This window comes from Ambystoma mexicanum, chromosome 4q, assembly GCF_040938575.1.
Source record: "Ambystoma mexicanum isolate Mex_15411 chromosome 4q, UKY_AmexF1_1, whole genome shotgun sequence".
Classification (NCBI taxonomy): domain Eukaryota; kingdom Metazoa; phylum Chordata; class Amphibia; order Caudata; family Ambystomatidae; genus Ambystoma; species Ambystoma mexicanum.
The window spans coordinates 663,462,633-663,485,390 of NC_090928.1; the positions used below are offsets into that span (position 1 = coordinate 663,462,633).

At 45.7% G+C, this 22,758-nt stretch overlaps 1 protein-coding gene across 3 annotated transcripts in view; it reads left to right on the forward strand.

Moving 5' to 3' along the window:
* Window positions 1–22,758, forward strand: part of EML6 (EMAP like 6) — a 3,038,586-nt gene that overhangs the window by 1,968,453 nt on the left and 1,047,375 nt on the right. For all 3 annotated transcript variants that reach the window (XM_069608236.1, XM_069608238.1, XM_069608237.1), the window contains exon 26: window positions 15,522–15,723. In XM_069608236.1, the coding sequence (XP_069464337.1) occupies window positions 15,522–15,723 (202 nt within the window). The remainder of the gene's footprint in view (window positions 1–15,521; window positions 15,724–22,758) is intronic.

Here is a 22,758-nt window from a genome sequence, read left to right on the forward strand (position 1 = left end):
ATCAGTCTTTTAGCAGATATAAAGAGATGGTAGGCTCAAGTTTAGCAAAAAATAGCTTATATATTTATTATATTTTCTCATAAAACAGTTTTGCAAAAAACTCATTGTACATAAAAAACACAAATAAAAGGAGACAATTGATCTACAATTTGAATCTTGTGTTGCATTCAGATAATGTTATATAATCAAAAAAAGTAGTGGTGTTAGTAGCACATGGGTGACTTTAATTTAGCCTGTTCTCATTTTGCTAAACAATCCCCAATATCTTTGTGTCAAAGATATTTTTTGCTAAACTTGAGCCTACCATCTCTTTATATCTCCTAAAAGACTGATGGTCTGTGAATACATGGTTTTGGTGTGAGACCCAGTTGTCACCTTGTGTGAGGATATCAAAAGGTAGTTTGTTGGTACCCCCTTTGGGTGGTCAACTGTTTAAAGCAACTCACTTAGGAAATCAATTCCTGGTTTCCCTATCTGATTTCAATCAGTTGGTTTTGTGCCGTTTCCGCTTAAGTACTTTGAAGTCTTCAAAAAACGTCTTTTCGAACTCAGCAACATTTTCAAGGAGTGGGCTACAGCGGTTACATATGTGGTTGCCCAGGCCAGTGCGTTTCCCGTCAAGTGACTGAGGATGTAACCTATATTGTCTGTCGCTCATGAAGTATTTAGAGCAAAACCTGAACTGTGCAGTACAATGATTGCAGAATTCAGTCACCCTCCTGTTGTCCCCATCATAGTCAACAAGGTCTCTTTCAGCTTAGTGTTTTCGGCACGTAAATCCACCACTTCCGTGCACAGGGCATGTAGTGAATTGCGAAGTTCAACCAGAACCAGTAGGTAGGTGCGCAGTCTGTCAAGGTGTGCCCTTCGCTGTCTTTCTTGCTGTGCCTGAATTCCTGGGAGCCGGGTCAAGGATTGCTCGGAGGTGGCCACTATGTCTTAGTGTCAGTCTTGTTCTTGAGAACAAGCAGTGTGGAAAGACCTCTACGGAAGGACCAGGTGTACTAACACCAACTGGCCCACGAAAAAGGCAATCTCCCAACACCACGGTTCCTGTGTCACCCACTATTAACGTGGCATCAGGGCAGTGCGAAGACTGGCAGCAGGTGTCATGTTGATGGCTGTCCAGAGTCGTCTGGGCAGTGGGTCCTCTTAGATGGAGTAAGAAGGACCTAAGTAGTAGGCCAGAAATTAACAGAAAGGCAAAGATTGGCCAAGGTGGAGCAGAGAGGCAGTAACATGGCAAGGGGAAAATAGTGAGGCAGAAACAGGCCAAGGTAAAGGTGGCAGCTGGCCAAAGTAGAGGTACAGCACTAGGACAGGGAACAGGCTAGGAGGAAGAGGTGTGGAAGAACCCACGCGTCGGTAAAAGGCAAACTGGGTGAGCGTCAGGAAGACCTTCTCCCTGAGGACTGAGAAAGGTTGCGAGCAACGCTGAAACACTGGTGCTTTTACTAGCACCACATTGAAAACGAGACTCTGCTTTGCATCCTATGTAACAAAGGGCAACCATCCAAAACAAAACAGACATGCATGCAGGGAACAAGTAAACTGGACCTCCACGCATTTGTGCCATCCCCAACATGATTTCTCCTGTTGGGAGGACACATTTTGCCAGTGAGTGTCACCGAAATGGGGCGGCTTGGTCTTGGGCATCGGTGCCCACCAACCACCACACTCCTCCAGGTAAGAGAGTGGTATCCACGCACTGTGAACACTTTGACACTTAGAATATCATATACTGTTTGTATATCAGCATTCCAAATTGGGGAAGAGACCTGGAGTTTCCGCATCAAGAGATATGTGACTTAATAGTGCCAGCTGGTTTTCTTTGCTGCTTGAACGATCCCTTTTTAAAGTTTTGGAAGAAAACCTCTGGTTCACGGCCGGTGCAATAGTGTAACAGGAAAACAGATAGGATAGGAATTAAAGTCTGTAATTGGCCTCGCAAACCTAGTTGGCCTATCACAAGCTTGTCCTGTGCAGTGGATAGGGTGGGCCCCAGTATTGCCTCTGCCTGTTCTCCACTGGTTCCCACACATGGCCTTGGTTATGGTCTGACAATTTGATCTTGGGAAAATCAGAACCAGGGCCTTCCTGTTCCATGGGTGAAAGTCACTGTGAGGTTCCCATAATGTTTCAGGGCCCCCTTTCTGTTCTGTGGGGGTCCTTACGAGTTTGGAGCTAAGGGGTTAACGGCACCGGTAAAGATGCCGGTGCCGTTAACCCCTTACCGCCGCATTACGAGGTTCTTTAGTGGGAACCGCTAAAGGACCAGCATGCTAACAACGGGCCCGTTATTAACGGGCCCGTTGTTAGCATGGTCCCCATTCCCATTGGGCCCTATGGGGGCTGGAATGGGGATGGGGATGGGTTCTCTGAATGGGGAAGTACCGGGTCCTCCAAGGTTGGAATGGCCCGGTAATTCCCCATTCAGGGAACCCGGACCCGGTATGCGGTAAGGGGGTAGCCATGGCGCTAATAGCGCCATGGCTACCTCCAACCTCGTAATGACCCCCTCTGTGTGGTGGTAACTTGCTGAAAGATGTTTTAGGTCAGACTGTTGGTTGGATGCTCTCCTGCTCTCTCTGATACAGGTTTCAACATTTACTGGGCTCTCCGCCAATCCCTGCTTAAAGCCTTCCTGTGATATCAGTGCATGCATCATTAGCAGTACCGTTTTCAGGTGAGGTTATTGCATTGCCTCCTCCTTCGTTGTTGATTTCGTTGACGTAAGAGAAACCAACCCCAAGCAGGGAAGAAGCCTCAGGAAGTGATGGAACTAGATTCTCTAAAGATGCTAATTTCCCAGGATAGATCTGATATTCCCTGAATCCTTGAGTACTCTGTTAGGAGCAAGAAATTGAGCACCAAGAGGCACTCCAGGGACTTCGACTGTGCATGTTCATGATTAAAAGAAGACTTTCTTTGATCGGTTTCAGGAGTTTATGCACTCGCAACCTATGAGGCAGTACTTTAAGACCCTTATTCGGGAGGTACGGGTTCCAGACACCCAAAATAGCCGTATGGTCACAAGAAATACTCCTCCGCCCTCAACATCACAGATAACCCTCAGTTTCTTCACCATTATCACCTCTAGTGGATACTCCTGTCCCACCACCTCCACCATTACCTAAAGATCCCTGGCCTCTACCCCTTTAGCCCTCTGGATGACATGGATCCATTGGCTGACCCAGACACTATGGGTTGATTCTGATGAAACTGCCATGTCGGCGAAAGTGTTTCATGAGAGGGTGCAGGGACTAATGGAACACCTGTGCATTTCTGTCTCAGAAACTCTTAATCAGACTGGGGCATTCTTTCATCAGTGTTGTCACTCAAATAAGCATCCATCTGCAATCTGATATGATGGGGGAAGCTTTAAAAAAGTGTCAGAAGCCTGCTTCAGTACAGGCTGTTTCTAAAATAAAATGGGCGTCCTTATCGTCAACTTCCCTCAGAAAAACTGTGTGTGGCAGGGCATCTTCCAGCCCATTCAACATTCGTGGAACCTGCTGCTATGTTTGGAAAGGGCTCATTATGCTCTTTTTCCACGTCTCAAGACGCAGCTGGAAAAATTCTGTATCAAAATGCCTCTTTACGCTTCCTCCAAGTGAATGCAGAGGCAATTTTAGCTGCAATTAATTTGAACTTTTGGGAAGAGTTAGGTGATTATGATTCACTCTTACCCCTGGAGTATCAGGTAGTATTCCGCTCTGAGTTGTCAGGAGCTATATAGGTGGCACAAGATCTTATGGAGGCCTCATATCACCACCTGGACACAGCGGCTCGTGGGATTGCAATGGTAGCAGCTTTACGGAGCAGAGACCTTCTGAGGACTTCCAAATTCCAACTTGATACCCATAATTGAATCATGGTCCTTCCTTTTAACAGGGACGAACTCTTCAGCCCAGACAATGATGAAGAGCTTAATAAGGAGAGGACGAGTAGGCAAAAGACAACATTATTAATATTATGGACAAAACCTCCAGTTAAAACAGGAACTTGTCGCCAGCAGAGTCGGCCTTTCCTTCCAAAAGGAAGTTGTGTCCATGATGGGCACAATTGTGCAGACAGGCCCCCGCAGAGCACCCAGAAGGAGAGAGGCTCGCCACTCACCGAGTGGATTCTTAAATCCAAAGGTCTTCTCTCATAGTTCCTAAGATTTTGTGTTCCCTCTGACATTTAGTTTCTGGAGAGAGCGAACTGTGGTTTCTGTTTGTGTTTTCTTGGGAGGAGTTTAGGAAGGCCTTATCACCACCTTCAGCTTCACTTCCCTGGCCTTTTGCTGATTTTGTTATTGGGAAACTGATCAGTCCTTCAGACTTTCAGTACTGGAAAACTGTTTCCCTTTTGACTTTTTGCACATTATAACGTTTTTACCTTGCACACAGCATCTTACAATGCAGTGCAATGGGGATACTTTTGTATCACCCTAGTATTTTATACTTGGGGACTTTTGGTTACTTTTATATGTGCCTAAAGAAGATCTGGTGGCAGCAATTATATGTTTACAATGTTTGTGTTATTTCTAATGTGCACATTCGCGTTTACCACATATGGCTACCAAATGTAGCTAGTGCCCTAAAATGGCCAGGCCACGAGATTTTCGTTTGTTCTTTGGCCTTGTTGTTGTTGTTTGGTATGCTTCCTGCCTTCGTCAAGAGCTTCCATTTAAGGTCATGCACTTGCCCAGGAAAGCCTCAGATTCATGGGTTAGTGATGCCTTTGTGTGTGTGCAGTTTAGGAAGGGTGTGGGACATGAGTGGTTGGCAACTTTGTCAGGAGCTTCCATTTAAGGTCATGCACTTGCCCAGGAAAGCCTCAGCTTCATGGGTTAGTGATGCCTTTGTGTGTGTGCAGTTTAGGAAGGGTGTGGGACATGAGTGGTTGGCTGTTTGAATGGCGCAGATCTTACCATTGGTGGGGTTGGAGTTCTTCTAGGCTGGATTTGGGATACGAGGAGGACTCCTGCAACCATATATTCAGTTCAGGTTTGGAGCTAAGAATTCTGCATAGAGAAACAGCCAACTGAATATCCAAAGAAGACTCCAGAAGAGGCCCAGCACCCCTTTCTACATCTGACCCTGTGAATCCTTGGTGGTGCTTCAACCCCTGGACTGATGGGACCAACCAGTCTCGACGTGTTCTCGGGAATACAGCTGTCTAGAGCATTTGGAATGGTCCCTGGACCACTCGGTGGGCTGGCCAGCTCTTCAGTGGGCTCCCTCGCTGGAGCAATTCCCGTTCCATGTTTGAAGCTGAATTTCAGTATCCCAGCATCAACGGATTCTGCTCTGGAAGGTCCTCTTCAAACGCAACTTGAAGAACGTCTGCCGTTGTCTGTGTGCGCTGGCAGTCACTGGAATCTGCTGTAAGGAACTCATGGTGGCAACAGCAAAGACAGACACAAGTGATAACAGTTCAAGGGTATTTATAAAAATGTTTAAATGGTTGAGACAAATGCCTAATCTAAACCTAAATCTAAGATCGGAGCAAGTTACGACCATCAAATAATAATAAGGAAGTCCTAGTGGCGTCTTCTCAAATAAAAAAGGGCCTATACTAAAAAACAAAAAAGGATTGCCAATCCTTACCGCTAAGTTACTAAATAGTGTGGGATAATGTTCATCAGAAAAGAAAGATGTGTTCATAAAATGTTAAGTCAGGATGGTATAACTAGGGTCTCCCTTCCCCACGTTTTTAGTATAGGACAAGGCGGGACTCTCGAGCACAGCACGCTCCTGGGCTTCTCCGGCATTAGCTTACAGTTTGTTTCCAAAATATCAGGGCCTACTGTGGCCAAGTCTCTGTTACACCCAGTCTCTTGCCTCAGAGTACCTGATGTACTATTAACAACAAACAAAAAGTTCCTTTCAGTAATCTTCTCGTCCGGGGATTTCCTTCCACCTGTGGATCCACTCAACCGGGCTCCGATCCTTTTTGTAACCTTGGCTTCCCTCAGCCGGGCTCACATTTGCCAGTTTCAAACAATTCACTTATTCGTGATGCCTTTCAGAATTCACTTCGCTTAGCTTTCTAGCCCCCAGTCAGGCTGTCCACATTTATCATTCATACAGCATTTTCCCTCAGCTGGGCGAACACGCCTATTTCACACTGTCACAACTTTGGTAATGGGTTAAGGACTTTCGATTGGGGATTTTGGCTCGACTCTCGTATGACCACCTTAACTCGGTATGTCAGCCTTTCCCACGTCCTCTTGTTACTTTATAATTCACAAGAAAAAGCGACCCGCCAGAATCTTGGAATGGACGCCCAGTGTGCTCTTGTGCGCCGCCTTTTCTCCCTGTGAGAAAGGGAAAGGGCCGTCAGGTGTGTAGTTATTGTCAATTGCCTGTCTCTGCCTGACCCTTGTGTTGAGACACGTCCAGTAAACGGCTCTGGTGTTAGTCCGGTGTCTTTCACGGTGTAAGAAAGTGTTGGTGTCGGAAAGGTGGGCTTAGAGCTTCTAAGTATCCTATGGTGTAGCATGGGTAAAAGGTGTTAGAAGGAAGGGGATACCTCGTCTCACCCATTGGAGTCCCACTTCCACTCCCCGAAGCCCCTCATCTAGGTGAGCCTCCCCCACTGGTCCACCCCCAGGAACTGGATCCAATAGCGATGGCTGTGTCCTGGCCACCTGAATGACAGATCTCTGGGGACTAGCGGGTGATGCACCTTGAGGTTTGTCACAACGCCTTCCCACAAAGTGTCCTGTAGAGGTCTGCATCAGTGTTTTCTGCAGTTCTCCATCGCCAAGGGTTGCACTCTGGTCCTGGATTCTTCCTGAAGAATCCTTGCACCCACAGCTTTTGGGCACCTCTTACCAGAACCAACAGTGGGAAATCCAGCCTCCAGTTATCCCCAGTCGACCCATCCAGTCCTCTGGGAAAATTGGGGTCAGGGGGCTAAGTAAATGCAAAGTATTTGTCTCCCCTGTCCTCCATAGGATAACATTGAGAATAAGTCTCTTTGTATGCTTCCATTCCACTGCTTTTTGGTCGCCGCACCTGAGCAGTTTTACCTGAAAGATGAGAACACATTTTTACTTACCAGTAACTTTGTTGCATCTCTTCTCTTTAAGATTTCACCAGCACAAATACTTTACCTGCATCAGATACATTATGGGGAGAAGCATCGTGACTTTTGGGCACAAGGCCCCACTCTTCACAGGGATTGGACTTCTGAAGCAAGGGAAATATTTCTTGTGACTTGGTTCCATCTTATTGCATCACTTAATTGCCTTCTATTGATTTAAGTCATTCAATCCATTTTAAGAACCTATGGTGACTGTATTTATGCTTATTATTGAGAACAGTGCGATATGATCACCTGCTTGTTTCATTTTGTTAGTGTTTGTTTTGGTCCTAGAATTAATAGTATTTGTGTACATTCCTATCTAAGTTCAATTGTTGTGTGCTTGACTGTGAGGACTCATTTCGGACCCCTGACTCTCACTTTCCAGAGAATAGCCTTGACTGCTTTCCATTGCTACCTTGATTGGGTTTTGACTAACTTCTCAGAGTTGCCCTTTTCACTATGACTAGGGTGGCCTCCTAACATCTGTCCACCAGGCCAGAGTCTAGAAATCCATCTTAATGGTTTCTACTCTTCGTTCCCTATTTCTACTCTCCTGTTCCTAGCACTCCTGGACATCATGCCACATGCTCGTCGTTCCTCCCACGTGGGTTCATCCGCTTCTGATCAGTCTCCTACCTTCCTCCTGCCTTGACTGATGCTGATCATCTCATTCCTTCCTGTCCTGCTCTTTCTGTCTAGCAACTCACTGGTTCTGGCTTCCTCATGTTTCCCAGCTTTGGCTACTGTTTCTTTCCTACCAATTTTTAATTCTCACTTCCTACTACCTTCTAAGGATTACCTCTTGATGTTCACCTCCTGCCACTTCCTGATTCTTGCCTCCTGCCGCATCCTGATTCTCTCCTCCTGCTATCTTCTGATTCTCTTCTTCCACCACCTCCTGATTCTCAGTAGATGATGTTCTGGCCTGGGTCCGAAATACCTTCAACTATCTCTCCGTAAATACCTCCCTTCTCGAGCCCTTCGCTCCTCTACTTCTAATTTCCTCGGTCAGTCATTTTTCAAAGAAACAAGCTGGGGGCAGATCTGTCTTCGGCTGGGGCCTCCCTTTGGAACAGCCTCCCGACCACCCTGAAACTTGAGGAGAACCATCTCCGGTTCCGGTAGCACCTCAAGACCTTCCTCTTTGCTTCTGCCGTTTCCCCTCTTCTGTCCTGCTGATCTGTTTCCCTTTCTCGGCACTATGCACCTGGCCACCCTCTGTCCTTCGGGCCCAGGCACCTGCTCACCCCGCCTCTCTCCTGCACTGCCTGCGGGGCACCACCCCTGGAACTGGGATCTGTATCTGTACCCATGCAGCCCCCCACTCTTCTTCTGCACTTATCAGATATACCCTATCTGGCTAATCATGAACTTGTCATTTGTCTGGCTGGACTGCCATTTTCCCTGCATTTATCTATTTATTTTTCCCACTTATTATTTATTCTGTTCTCTACTCTCTTCCGGCACTTTCCACTTCTCTCTGCACTGGGCATAGTACGATCGTATTTTTGTTCTGCCCTGTTCCCCTCCCTTTGCTTGGTCACGCTCTGAAACACTTGTGTATGAGCACGATAAAAATAAAATATATCATATCCTGATACTTGTCTGCCACCACCTGGTGTTCACCTCCTGATCCTCTACCTATTGAGTCTCCCCCTCCTGCCTCCATATTCCTGCATTCCTTCCTCTCTTCCTCACTCTTCTTCACTTACCTGATTCCTCTGGGCGGCAGCACCTCGACCGCCCCCACTCCAGTCTCCTGGGTCACCATGGAAATGGAAGAGGGGCTCCTCATGGAGCCCAGCCTTACATTTCGATGGCAGCCATCTTATGTAAGTATTGAATTTGAATGAACAGGGCTCTGCGAGCGTGTGAGCCTGTTAAATAGCCGGGGTGCTAATAGCAATAACTCTCGATCCTGCTGTTACCAACCAATCCGGCCAGCCGGTTTGACTGTTATTGCTATATTAACCCTAAACATGCTCTTAGACTTGGCAGAGAAAAACAACACTCCTACGCTCCAGTGTCTGCTGAAGATCTTAAGTTATTTAATTGTTTCTTGTTCTCACAAGAACTTTTACAATGTCAATACTTTCAAATATAGAAACACATAAACACCGACATGACAGCATTTTACCAAATACTTCAATCATCCTAATATAAAATAATTAATACATCACATGATTATGGTATAATACAATACGTCTTTGTAAATGTTCATATAATCGGATCGTCATGTCATACATCTCTTAAAATTCAAAATCACATTGACATGTACCAACCTATTTTTGTTATTACACATGACGGTATTTTTGAACATCTTTCAAAACCCTGTAAAGTGGCAAGTTGCTGTCCCGAATCTGTATTTAGACAATAGGTCTAGAACTCAGAAGATTTAATGGTGTTATAGTCATGAACAAGACATCCCAAAGTCGTCATGTACAAAGCATCCAAACAAGGGCATTCAGTTAAAACATGCTTCACAGTCTCAACAATGGATGGATTCCTGCATATCCTACAGTATCTAGCTTCCTGCGTTAACCTCCATTTTGCTCCGCATACCGCACAAACAGGTAGCTGATTAGTACGCATTTCTAAGCGGAAGCTACGCACTGCCGGGCCAGGGCACAGTAAAAGATATTGCTGTGGTTTCATATAGCTATGAACCACCTGAGACACACGAGTATGTCCGTGCAACTATGCTAGATGGTCATAATTGCTTTGCCAGTCCCACTTAATCAGCCTACGAATAAAGGCCCCCTTCAATATGTGGAACTCAGAGTATCGCTTAAAGTCGGGTATCCAGTCTATCCAGACACAGAGTTCTCTAAAGCATGTCACATAAGGCCTCAACGTGGCTGTATCCGACTCGAGACAATAGCTGTCGCCAAGTTTAGCCAGTAAAGGGCACCAAGGGGACATTATTGCCTTCAAGAACAGCACGCCTCTGCATTTCAGGAGCTGCGCTCTCAGTGAAATCAACCCTAATTCAAGACAGACATATTCAATTGAGGCTGACCGAGGTAGCTCCAATATGTTTCGCGAGAAGGAGGCCTCCAACACATCCAGCCATTTCAGGTCCTTTAGCACCAGACGTACAAGAGTGTCGGGCACAACCATTGCTTATAAAGCGCCAGCACACCCCTTAACAAGAACCCTGCCTACTCAGTCGTGAACTAACTCACCAAATGGGTAATTTGTTTAGATTTTCTAGATCTAATTTCAATTATAGCACTATACCCAAGGCAAGACAACATTTTGCGGCCCAAATACTTATATGAATATGTATAGTCAATAGAACCCAAGCTGGTATTTAGTGTATGCCTATTAACTTTCTTAGTAGAGATCAACATAACTTTTGTTTTATTCAGATTCACCGATAACATATTTTCTTTTGCGTACGGACACAGCTCATTCAACATGGACTTCATCCCTGACAAAATCTGGTCAAATATTACTAGATCGTCAGCATAAAGCATTGCCGAGACCAGACATTTCCCGATTTTTGGAGGACGTTTCATGCTGCCAATCAAGCATCTCAGCAAATCGGAAATGTAAATATTAAAAAGCAGAGGAGCTAGCATGCAGCTCTGCTTTACCCCCCTACCTATTCTAATTTCTCCAGACAACAGTCCATCGTCTCCCAACGGGAGTATTGTCATAGTGTAGTGCCAACTATCTCCAATAACCAACCAGGGAAACCCCACTGTCTCATTTTTTTCCATAAAATATTGCGATCCACTTGGTAAAAAGCGGAGCGAAAGTCTACAGATGTAATATATACGGATGGGTTATAGTGCTGTTTCGCCCGAGAAATTATTGTGTCCAGTAATCGAATATTATGCGTCATGCTAGAACCCAGCCGGAATAACGTCTGAAATGGGGTAAGGATATTCTAACTGCTGGTCCAAGCCTGTAGGTTTTCCAGCACATAGGTTGCAAACACTTTACCATATATATCCTGGAGGGATAATAACCTGTAGTTCTCAGGAAATAATCGGTCTCCAGTTTTAAAAACAGGAACCAAGATCAATTTTTTTATTTTTTATTTATTTTTATTTATTTATTTCCCCCAAGGACCCAGTATCTCGTGGGCACTGCACACATTCTGGAAAATAGTACGTAATATCCCTGCCCAAAGAATGTGGTCCCCTTTAGAACTGCAGTCGACAACCCATTCGGTTCTGGTGCCCTAGAATTTTAAATTGTCTTTGTGGTCACACAGATTCTCAGTGGTAAACTCAATAGGCCAAGCATAGTTGCTAGGTACAACAACTTCTGCAATATAGGCCAAACTGAACATTCTTTCCTCAATATAGGAAACCTATGCCCCTTCCATAATGTGAGTTAATATGGACAGAGTGGGTGAGCCCCTGGCTAGAGTGAATACCTTCCTAATACTCCCAGAGTTACCACTGTACCATCATAAACTGCCAGTTTGCCGTTAGGCCCCCAAGGCGTCTCCTTGCGAGCCAATTTCTAGATTTGTTTTTTAATCTACACAAATCTCTCTGTAATGTATATACAAAGTTAGAGATCTTTTTTAAATCTCGCAAAGCTTTCCTCCACAGTTCCTTGGCTTTATTAATTTCTGCATCATGTGGGTGCACTGCCTTTTTGGCTGAGATTATGATAGATTTACCCTGCATAGTACTAGCTCTATGCATAAGATTGAACAGCCATTGTTCTATTTCCTCGGCTGTCAGACATTGCACTTAAATTCAATTCAAATCTGAGAATGGTGCATGCTTTTTGAATATTACATTCAGACCAAGCCAACCTATTTCCCACCTGAGTCGGTATTAAGTCAGCCGGGCCTCCTAGTACTTGTTCTTGTATCTCATGGAACCACTAAAGGCTCAATACTGCACGGTCGCTCATAGGCCTTCTACACATTTTCAAAGTACTCACCCTTTCAGTCAGTATGCTGTTACAGCAGAGATAGTCCAAGGTCGCCCTCTTTGCTCTCGAAAACCAGATGGGCTTCCCTGGAATATCACTGCTTGTTCTCCCATTTAGAATCACCAACTCCCAGTCTCTCAGAAAATACAGCCATCTTATACTCCTCGTGTTTGCATTTTTAGTACCATTTTGCTATCCACAGCAATAGTCTGGTGCTTCCCCATACTGTAATGCTCACCACATCCAGCGTTAAGGTCACCACCTTACACAATCCCATCTTCAGTTGGCACCTTTACCCAATTAGCTATCATCATGTCTAGGTAAGCAAATATGTCGGCAGTCACACACCTCCTAGGTGGGTCATAGATATTGATCAACAGCACCCTTTTCACTTTAGTTGATCCCTCCAATAGTACTTCAACAGCTAGTACATTGCCATCTGGATCGAGGGGAAACAACACACTAGATTTGAACTTTTTGACTTCTATTAACCCTTCAATCTTTCTCCACATAGCACCTTTATTAGCCATGACCTGATGTATTATTAAGCTGTCGACAACAAAAATGTGTCATTAGCCAGGCTTCCTGGAACATAAACACTGAGTGGTCAAGCAGAAACTCCAAGGAAGGACCCTTCTTCATAAAGTGATAGTGGCCTCTGGTATTCCATGAGGCCAACTTGAATTCTCACTTTACCTTCCCTTCAATCCTAGGCAACATGCTTTTTAGCCATAGCCAACCTTGCGCATTATCAAAACCTTCCCAAAACGAATAATTTTTGACTACTGCCCCAGGCACATTAGTTTTCAATGTATTTTTAGAGAGGTTGTAGCATGCTGCAACTTCAGAAGATGAAAAGACTTTGTCCAGTTCGTAGCCCAAGTATTCAAGAGATTCGTACTGAGCTCTTACAACGATGCTGTCATAGGTAGACAACAGTGAACCTGTGAGGTACCGCCCACTCCATGTTTTAGTGGCTCAATTAACTCAGTCGAAAGGAATTTAAGATGCACAGGGAGGGAATTTTGCTGCATGCTCTCAGCAGTGTGCTTCTGTTGATATGCCTTTTTTGGCCGGTGGTCAGTTTCTTCCCTGTTGTGAATGCTAAAAAAAGTCGGAGTATTTATGCAACTTGATTGTGAAGGAACTGCAAATACCTCTTCACAAGAAGACCTGTTGTTATAGACTCATTGCCTCTGCTTGGACTTTGGGGATACACCAAATTTGTTTCCCCCACAATAACTGGGGGGCACTTTCACGCAATACCGGTCCGTCAACTATAGCAGCATCATTGTCCTTCAAAAGCCAAATTGTCAGAGTCTCCACACTTAGTTGTTGTCTTTTCTTTTGACGTGCTGCTAGTTTCATAGCTTGCTTGTTCTTCTTTCTTGGGTTGAACGCTGTGACAATCGCAGAGTTCAAAGGTTGATTAAGCTCATCACTAACGACAACCTCATAGCTAATTTTCCGTGTAGCAACCCTTTTTTGTTTTTCCCTCCACCAAATTTGTTAATGGGTTAGGTAGCAAAGGGTGATTGCAGGGATGGATCCGGTTTGTCTTTACCTTCAACGGAATCCTGAGATGGAATTGTAATAGGCGTAACCTTGTTGGCTGGACTAGCCAAAATGATAGGTGGGCCTCCCTCTGGGCATGGATCATCCTTTGTAAAAAAACACGATTGTAGTTGCAGTATATATCTAGATTGTTTTTGCACATCTTCGTGAATGCGCCCACACAGTTTTTAAAAGACTTTTCACGGCAAAGTGCAAAAATCCTGGGAAGACGGCGCATCGGGTCGGCCTGTGTGGTCACCATTGGATTGCATAGATTTGTCTGGCACACAGACCGCCCATTTTCCTGGGAAAAAAGATCTGCGTTTAAATTTACATCCACCTCAGCTGATGTTTGATGGGAATTAAACAAATTAGGGGATGTGGATAGGCGCTGAGAAATGGATACTGATTCCAATGTACCATGTGGGGCAGCGGGCTCATCCTCATTTAACTTTGAATTCACGAGAAGTGCTGGACCAATGGTATCGAATACACGCGCACTGTTGTATAACGAGTACCACAAATGCAACAAGGATTTATTGTATATGTCTCCAAAAGTAGTATTTGAATCTGCAGACAACGAACCCCAGGCCCCCCCTACAGGGCTATTGGCTTTTTCAGCGGATTTATGCATCCCCGTAGTGCCAGAAACAGGCTTGGCAGTATGAGGTTTAACATAGTCAGTAATCTGACCGGCCCTGGCAGACAACCCAGCTGGCAGATTTCCTTGCTGTTCACTCAGCGACTTTGCTGTAACATCCACCGTCGTCAGTACGGTGGGTCACCGTTCATGTCTCTTATATACATTCATTTTTCCATATGGCTTGCTCTTTTTTTTCGAAGATCATACATTTGTTCTTTATATAGTGCTTTGCCTGGCATTTTTAAGAGGGACCACTAAAATTTGAATGCAGTCACAGAATGTTCAAACAGTTAACAGTTATGGGTATCCAATCCTCCCGAGTCCTAGTGTCACCTTTCTGACAGGAAGTCAGTTCCAATGGAGACGTGGAGGCGGGGGAGAACACAGAAAACACACTCCACGACCCTCTGTGATGCTCCGCGTGCGGCTGTGGTTTTTAAGGAGTGACTCAAAGCAGCGTTGTAGAGAGTGTAGACCGACTCTCCTGCAGACTCAGGCACCAGGAAAGCACACTCCACCACACTCGTTGCCCATTACAAATGCATCCCTTAAAAAAATAAATGCTACAATGTGGAAAAAGAGTTTGTCACCTGGAAGGTCAATTTGAGAGGCTGGGCACTTTTCACCACTTGCATGGCTCTCAGGACGACTCTCATAAAGTCACCAAGTGTGCAAGAGGTCCTGAACTGCTCCAAAATATCTCGGTTCCCAACACTTTGAAGCCTATGGGTGGTGGAAAGGGGCCATGCCCCTCAGTAAACCTTTCCTGCATAACAGTGGCTCTTATATTTGTCTAACTGCACATCTGACAGTATCAGTGGGCTCTAAGTGAAGGCTGCATATTTGCAGTTAATGACTTTGCCACCTCTGTTTAAAAAAGACATGTGCCCATCTCTCCTGGTCATTTTGTAATCTGCTATGTCTGCAGGAAGCAAATATGGCATAATTGCAATGCACGAAATAATCACACAGCTAGAGCCACAAAGAACTACAATGGAGCAAATCAGCTGATTAGAGTGAGCGTCTCAGATTTGCATCTGCTACCTTGTAACAAATTCACAAATCTTAAAACTGTAGCTAACCTGGAGATGCCTGGAGCATCTCTGAGATGTCCTTCAGAACATATTTGTGAATACCATTTGCAGTTGTGCTTCCTAGAGATGCTCTAGGCATCTCCAGATGTGCTGATGCTTTGTGACTCAGCTATAAGGTAGCAGGTACACACCTGACATCCTCTCTGGCATCTGCTCATTTGCTTGAGTACTAATCTTTGCGAAACAGGCTCAGAGTTAAAAAATATATATATGTTTTGTATTTGACATGGGGACTCTTCTTGTCACAGGGACAGCATGTAAAGTTCAAGAAGTACATTGGCCACAGTGCTCATGTAACGAATGTCAGATGGCTGCAGGATGATTCAACGTTGCTGACTGTTGGTGGTGCCGACACTGCTTTGATGATCTGGACCCGAGAGGCTTTTGGCAATCTGGAGAGTAAACCAGTCGACAGTGAGGAATCTGACTCGGATACAGAAGAAGATGGAGGTAAATCTGTATTAAAAACCTATTTTGTTTTGTTACCAATATGTTTTAGTTTTAGGTTTGTTTTAGAATTACAGAGGGCTAAATATAGGTCAGAAGATGACAGTAATAAGATAAGAGAATAAGAATGTAGGGGCATAATTATGTAAACAATCTGGCAGGGAGTCCAAAAACAAGATTGTTGTTGAAAAGGGGAAGGGGCATAGAAAAGTTTCATTTGGTGGGCTTATGTGAAGGAAATCTGCAAGATCCAGAAAGACCAATAGAGGATTAGAATGGCGGGATAAGTACATTTTAAGGAAACTGGAAGAAAAGCAGGATGGAACTATATCTAGTAGAATTTTCCCCGTTGGTCATACCCTGCTGTTGTGCACATTCCATGCAAAATCAATTCTTTGTCACCTTGTGATGTCTCTATGGCAGGGTCTGCTACCTTTGGCTCTCCAGATGTTATGTGCTACAATTCCCATCAGCGCTTGCAAGCATAGTCTACAGTGAAGATCCAAGTTGGTTGTAGTCCAGAACGTCTGGAGAGCGGCAGGTTGCAGACCCCTGCTCTATGGAATGTGTATATAGGCAGTTGGAATGACTTTGGTGGAATATTAGGAGCAGAAAGGAAATGCTTTGGACTTAATGGAGTATTTAATTTTCCAACTTTCGGTTTTCACCGCTTTATTACATGTGGCGATGATTATGGGCTATTAACCCACACGTGCAAAATGCAATTGAGTTGCATTTAATTTTCAGCTGCTTTGATACTTCTGAACTCTAGGTTTAGGTTTACAGTCTGTTTATTACCAAGTAGAGCAGTGTGCAGAATCTAGATCATTGACTGATTTTATCACATGGTTTTGCACCTACTGATCCACAAGGATGCTCTTTGGTCTGGCCTCAACAGTGTTTTTCAGCACTTGAGGAATCTGGTAGTCATGCATGTTGGATTTTTTTGTGGTATTCTGAACTGTATGGCTAAGTGTCTTACGACTTTGCGGTTTGACACGTATAAAGAGTGAGTTTAAGTTGTGCATTATAGAAATCTACTATTTGTGTCACCCACTCATGGGGGATGCCCTTATAATAAAATTGTGCTAAATGGGGGCCATGTGTTCTGCACTTGCACTAATAAATGGGGATTAATTATCATACTTTTTAGAATTATTCAAATTGACTGTGAGGTGATGGTGAAAATTGTCAGTATTTTAGAACTATTCAGTTGCCGCTTACAGAAGGGTAAGAAATGTAATTTGTGTGATGACCAGCAAGATTTCTTTTTTAAAATAATTCCTTTTTATTAAAGACAATGCACACAAGACAAGATTCATTATACGGCAGGAAAATGGAAAAAGAAAGAAGTAACAACAAAAAAGGCAAATACCAGCATCAAAAATTGGTTCATACCATCCCTGCCCAACCCTATCTCTGAAAGGTTCCTAGGCAGCTCAGTATAAATTGTTAGTAAATCCACCTCATACAAAATAATTGTATACCCCCAGAGCCAGAAATACCACAAAGTCCTCAGTTAACCCAGAACAGTTCCAGAATGCTCAGCCTCTGTGGCTATGTAAGTTTCAGATGGCCTGAATAAAGTGGACCCAGTGCTGAAGAGAAAGACGTGTAGCCGTCAGAGAAGAAGTAATAAATTCAGTGACCACACGGTCCCACAGCATTTGGATCCATATAATGAATAGAGGAGGTTCGGCCTTCCACCGCCACGATGCAATCGCCATGCGAGCTGTGAGGGCCAAAGTAGCCAACATTTTCTGCTCTCTGCAACAGTGTAAATCCTGAGACCTAAGAGCAGAAAAGCTGGCTCCTCGGGTATTGGAAACCCATAATGTCCCTCATAGAGGACAGAATTTGCTACCAGAGCCCCTTATCAACAGAAAGGGCCACCAAATGTGTAACACCCTACAGCCCCTCCAATTGCAGCCCCTCACCTTTTGCCAGTTATGGTCAGAATTATACTATGCATCCTGGCTGGCGTAAGTTCTATAAAACGTTCACCCATGACACTCTTTGGTGGATGGACCTGTTAAATAACTCCATTCCCCCACAGGAAGTACCAGTCTTTCGTGGGATTTCCTTACCTAATATATTTTCCATGTTAGCATGAAACCCCACTTCAGGTGGCATTCTGCAGATCAATTGGTGGTGTAGAAGGCTGAAATCAAATACTTAGTCCCTTAATGGTTTTAAAACAATGTCTCAAAGTTAGTCACAGCTGCTTACAGGTCTGGTAGCATCCCAAATAATTATTTGTGCATATGTGAATCTGTCTTCACCCCCTCCCCCTGGTAAGAAGTCACCTTTACATTATTAAAGCATTTTCATCACCAGCTCTGTAACCATATCCTTCACCTCTTAACATCCCCCTTCAAGACAGAAGTGAAGCGTAGATTAAATATAATGGATGAAAAGGCAAAGAGAGAAAGGTAAGTTTACTAGTTTCCCAGTAGTTGTCAATAGTGCTAGTAATTTTGCTAAAGTATACATTTTTGGTCCAGCCATAGGACCTCAGCCAAGGAGGAGCCCACAACTGTGTGGTTACATATCTTAACCGACTCCCTCTACAACCATTCAAAATTATCCTCAACTGGGCTGCATCAAAGTAAGCTCCAAAATTGGTGTGGGTCAAACCGCCTCAGGATTTAGGTGATTTCATCAGTTTATTAGATATTCAACGTATCTTCCATTTCCACATAAATTGTGCTTTGGTATTGTTGAGATGAATAATAAAAGATCTGGAAATTGAAATGGGAGTGGCCTTGAAAACAAAGTTGCTGAAGGATGCTAATTTATGTGGTGGATAATTGTCCCAACTAGAAGATCTCCAAGGGTCCTTACTTCATCAGGTACCCTTAATTTGTCGAAAGAGTTCGAGATTATTTGTGGAGTATAGTGAGTTTAAGAACGTGGTCACTTGAATCCCTTCCTTGCGCCCAGCCCAATATGAACAGGTGACCCACCTGTTTCACTATGTCCTCATCAAGGGGCCCGATTTAGATTTTGATTCAAGTATCTTTGTTTTAAATCCGTCAGCCTTTTGGTAGGATTGTAACTCCTCGTTTAGGTTGGGTATGGATTGGCAGGCTCAGTAATAGAAGAATCCCATCTGTTAAGACCTTCCTGTGGGTACCAGGTGACCAAACAGGATCCCCTTTATAGTGTCATTCAGTGTCATCATTGTAGCAAATGTTTCCAAAGGGAGGGCAAACCTGAGAGATTAAACTGGGCACCCCTGTTTAGCCTCTAGATAAAAGCAAGACTCACACCTGTAGCCAACATCCAATCTTTAGGGCGGTGTAAGGAAGGTATGATATCGAGCAGTAGACACAGACGCAATGGATACAAGTTTTGAAAAACCTTTAGTATTTTGGTTGGGTTGGTAGAATTCCTCACTGCCCTAACCATAGAATGGGAGCAGTCTCGACCATTGAACAAATAACAAACAAGTCCAGGTCAGTCTAATCAAAATAGAAAGTCCTCTACTAAGAAAACCTAACCTTGCCCTCCTTTTCAAAATGACAAATGTGTTCAGGGAATACAAAAGGAAGATAGTGTCTCAAAAGAAATGTCAGAATGGCTCATTTAACAACTTCCCCAAGTTCAGCCCCACAGGGTCTAGAGAGTTTCTTAAAAAGGATAGATGGATGGCACAGTTTTTCAATCTTGCACAGTTCAGTCTATGGCTTCAAACTTCTGGTAGTTCAGTGACTTCCTTAGGCTTCGTCCGCCTTGTCATCAATACTCAGTTCACATTCACTTTCTCTATTTCTCACACTTCTGCACAGGCTTCCCTCTGCCGTTCTCGAGCCTGTCTCCTTTTCACTTTATCACCCAGTTCTGCACTGGCTTCCCTCTGCTGGGCTCGACCCTGTCTGTTTTGTGGGGGTTCCCTTCCCCACATTTTATCTTGGGTATCTTTTCACTGTCGAAGACTTTCAAAACTGCAAGGACTTTACGTAGACCTCTGCATGACCACTTCAACCTCTCTTTCAACAATTCTGCAATTCACAATCTGCCTCATCTTGTAACACCAATACTTCTTGGTACGTGTAGTCCTTATTCTCTTTGGTTTGCCCTCTTGGCCTTTTTCAAAGTTCATCAACACCAATACTTCTTGGTATTAGTAATGTCTTATCCCCTTTACTCTGCCCTCTTGATACTTTCATCTTGCAACACCAATACATCTTGGTATTTCTTTTTCACCAATGCCTTTTGGTACTTGTAGTTCTTATTCTCTTTAGTTTGTCCTCTTGGCCTTTTTCAAAGTTGATATACTTGGCCCTCTTGGCATATTCAGAGTTCACATACTTTGCTTTCCTCTTATTCAGCTCTCTTTCCTTATTGCGGTTACTTTCTTTCCTTCGGTTCCCGCTATAATATCTTACTCTCATAACATTTCGCAGAGACTTTTGAATGTGCAACTTCGCCTCGCAGGACAATTGTTACTTTGTATCCTTTCCTTTTACAACTCAGCAATTGTCCTTTCCATTTGCGTTTTATCGTCACACGCACAACTTTCAGATTACAGTTACTTTTGCTTTTAACACAAACCAGACCTTTGTTGCTTTCGATAACTTACCAGTCATGTTAATTGCTTTTCTCCAGCATGGGGTCTGGCATGGATTCACATGCTCATGAATATTCCCCGTCGTCAGGCTGGGAATCCTCGGTAAAGAAAAAATCAGTATCAGTTTTGTTTCTGATCTGTCTTTCGTAGTAGTAACCAATCACTGATCTCTGCGTCAGACTGACCACAGCCAATGACTGCCCTCTACCTAAGCCCCGCCTCTGGCAGCCATCTTCAGATTTTTACCGCACGTTCAAGTGTTGGGATCCTCGTGCTTTTGCTCTCGAGCGTTAGTGCTATTTTTTCACGTTTTTTCTCAAAAAACTTCTATTTTTCGGTCAAAAGAGCCTCAAGCTCCACCGTTTCTTCATCCGATCAACGGGGACCCATGTCGGATTCGTCTACGCCCCTCAAGGGTGAAGATTTCGTCGAGCCACGCTTTTGGAGGACTCCAGAAGTTTCTCAGGCCCATCTCGGACATGGCCCAGGAGAAGGGAAGCTCGACGCCCGGAAAGCTGTTCAGGGTCTGCCCTGGATGCCAGCTTCAGAATGTCTTTGAGGACGAACACTCCCTTTGTCTTTACTGCCTACATGAGGACAAGACGCACGTGGAGAAGGACTGTGCGTTTTGCGGCAATATGTCGGAGCGGACCATGAAGGACCGCCATCAACGTCTCGCCAACTGGCTGGAAGGGAAGAGCCCGTCAGGCAAGAAGAAGTCGTCCGAGCAGTCTTCTAAGACCTTTGAGGACGCCCCGGCGACGGGGGTCCAACACAAGGCCAAGCACCGCGAGTCCGCTGGCACCGGGAGCGCCGAACGGTTGGGCTCTACGGGCGCCAGGCAGGGCGCATCCTCCCCGGCGCCATCAACCGCGAGCCAACGCTCTGGTTCGGGTAAGAGGAAGCCCGAGCACCCGGCGAAGCTCCTGGAGAGACCCCGGTCGAGCTCGAAGGCCCCATCGGAGGGGGAGCGAGGCAGTGACCCTCCCCCCAAGCAGAAGGCGGTGAGCGCACCTAAGGTGGTGAAAGCCTTAATCCATCCGGCCAAGGCCTCTATCGAGACAGTCGCGGCGGCCCTGGCTCAGCCTGTGGAGGCTACACCAGTGGTGGCGACCTCGGGGCTCAGAGTCTCCCTGCCACCGCGGAGGGAGTCCTCTTTTATGCCCATCGACAGGACCCCTGTGAAACCTCCGACGGAGAAGAAAAAGGGGGGGGGGCAGGAGGTCGTCGTGGATTCGGCCTCAACCTCTGAGGAAGAATTGATCGGAGTCTTAAGCCACGGCGTTGGCGTGGAAGAAGACCAGCCCGTCGGGAGGGACCCCGACGTAGGAGACGACGATAACGTCGAGGGTGCCGACGGGGCCCCTGACCGCCCGTCGGACTCCCCTCAACCAGTGCCGCAAGACAACTCGGCGGCCATTTTGTTGGCTATACAGTCCTTATGCTCGGAGATAAGGACGAGACTGCCGTTACCACCAGCGGAGGAACCGCTCCCGACAGGGGACCCGGAGCCAGGCCCTTCTGGGAGCCCTCCCCCTAAGAGAAGAAGGATTCATCCTCCACCTCCTCTTCAGCCATCGCGCTCTGTTCAGCCCTCCTCCCCGTCCACGACTCGTGGGGATGATACGGGGACTGACACAGCCGCGACGGGTATGGACGACGAGGTTTACGACGAGGATCTGCCGTCGTCATCTCCCACCCGGGCTTCCCCGCCCGACGAGATTGGATCGTTTCACTCCATGATCGCCAGGGCATCCGAGCTTATCCAGCTCTGCCCGGAAGAGAAGAAGGAAGGTTTCCTTTATCAACGGCGCGAGACCAAGAGATAGACGGTCCTCTCTGTACCTCTACTGGACGATATTTGGGATGAGGGCCTCGCCCTCCTCAAGAACCCATCCACGACGCCGGCTAGAAGGGATCGGTACGAGAAGAAGTACCGGGTCCCGGCGCGGCCCCCTTGTGCCTTCAGGCACAGCCGACCCCAGACTCGGTCGTCTCTGTGGCGGCCAGGAAGAAAGCGGGGGGGCGGCGGCCTCTAAGTCAACCTCCCCGCCGGATGGCGAGGGAAAGAAATTAGATACAATGGGACGCAGAGTCATCTCGTCTGCAGCAACGACGATTAAGGCGGCCAACGCCTTGGCTATCGTAGCCCCTACGAGAGGGAGTTGTGGTACAAACTGGCCCCCCTACTGGACTTCCTACCGGACGACAAGAGGGCGGAAGCCCTAGAGATCTTGCAGGAAGGAGAGGTGGCGTCAGACCACGCCATTATGATTGCGACGGACATCGCTGACACTGGATTTCGCCAGTTGGGCAACGGCGTGTGCCTTAGGCGGCGTGGATGGCTCAAGGCTACTGACTTCCGTCAGGACGTGCAGACCAGAGTCTTGGACATGCCGTTCGACAGAAATAACCTGTTTGGGAAAACAGTTGACGATTCCGTTCAAGCCATCAAGGCAGACACG